This window comes from Octopus bimaculoides, chromosome 3, assembly GCF_001194135.2.
Source record: "Octopus bimaculoides isolate UCB-OBI-ISO-001 chromosome 3, ASM119413v2, whole genome shotgun sequence".
NCBI lineage: Eukaryota > Metazoa > Mollusca > Cephalopoda > Octopoda > Octopodidae > Octopus > Octopus bimaculoides.
Window position 1 is genome coordinate 2784012 of NC_068983.1, and position 1173 is coordinate 2785184.

The 1173-nt window shown below is 36.4% G+C and overlaps 1 protein-coding gene across 1 annotated transcript in view; it reads right to left on the reverse strand.

The window, feature by feature from the left end:
- Positions 1 to 1173, reverse strand: part of LOC106867636 (sialin) — a 36670-nt gene that overhangs the window by 16786 nt on the left and 18711 nt on the right. Inside the window, exon 10 of the mRNA XM_052966695.1 lies at positions 944 to 1034. Within this exon, the coding sequence (XP_052822655.1) occupies positions 944 to 1034 (91 nt within the window). The remainder of the gene's footprint in view (positions 1 to 943; positions 1035 to 1173) is intronic.

Consider the following 1173-nt stretch of genomic DNA (forward strand, 5'->3'; position numbering starts at 1 on the left):
CCAAGGTGCCACGCTGTGGGACTGAACCCGGAACTATGCAACCTGGAAGCAAACACCTTGCCTTACAGCCACGTCTGCGCCCATGTTCTTTTTCTTTTTTCTTTTTTTCTAAAATGATCAGCTGGAATTTAGCGAAAATTTGGCTATTGTTTCTAGCAAACAGAGTAGCCATATAGACGTTCCCAAGTTGACCTATATTTGAACCAGTAATTCACTAAGGTTAGTTCTTGGAATTAATCATCCTTTTTTAGGGAAAACTATGAAAGATAACTCGCAGAGCTTTTTAATAAGAGTTATCTCCCTTGAAAAATAATTCCTTGACTTTATAGAAAATATTAGGCATGTGGTGGGATAAGGATTATGTCCCTTCTACTGTTATTTTTTTCTTGAGAGAGAGAGAAGCTGAGATGCCTTCAGTGAGGGCCACTATTTGTAGCGGAGTATTTGTGGATAATAAAGGAGATTATTGTAGTTAACAGAATTTAATGAGTTTAACAGGTCGGAAGAGATTTATATATATATATAGATATATATATAGTAGTATAGGTGCAAGGGGGAGGTGTGCGAGCCAGATAAGAGGGGTGGAGGCATAGATAAGATTTAAGATGCTTGTTGGGAAAACCACTACCACTACTACTGTTGCTGCTACTGCTGCTGCTGTTTATTACAATCAAATCATTGCAAATTAGTGTTTATATTAGGAAACAACAAAAGACAGCTAAGGTAATGTAGTCCTAGATATACTATGCCTACTGGAATAGAAACCAGGCTAAGCAACAACAACAACATTTAGAATAACAAAGATGAAATAAGAAAAAGTACCGTGAAATTAATTTTCTAAAAATTAATTTATACAAAACAGAAAAGAAATTATGAGTGAAGCGAAAGTGTTTGATTGAATGGTGTGAAGTAGATTTCAATGCTTTAAAATGTAATTACTTACATCTGGAGTTAACCCCTTTGCGAGGATGGGAGCCAGGAATCCAGACAGCGCACTGATACAGTTTGTGATGCCAAAGAGCACACCGGCATAACTATAGAATATACAGAGTACATGTTAATTAACATTTTAATTGATAATACAGGAAATTGAAAGAAACCCTTTGTGTATATAAGTTTGTGTGTGTGTGTGTGTGTGTGTGTGTGTGTGTGTGTGTGTGTGTGTGTGTGTGT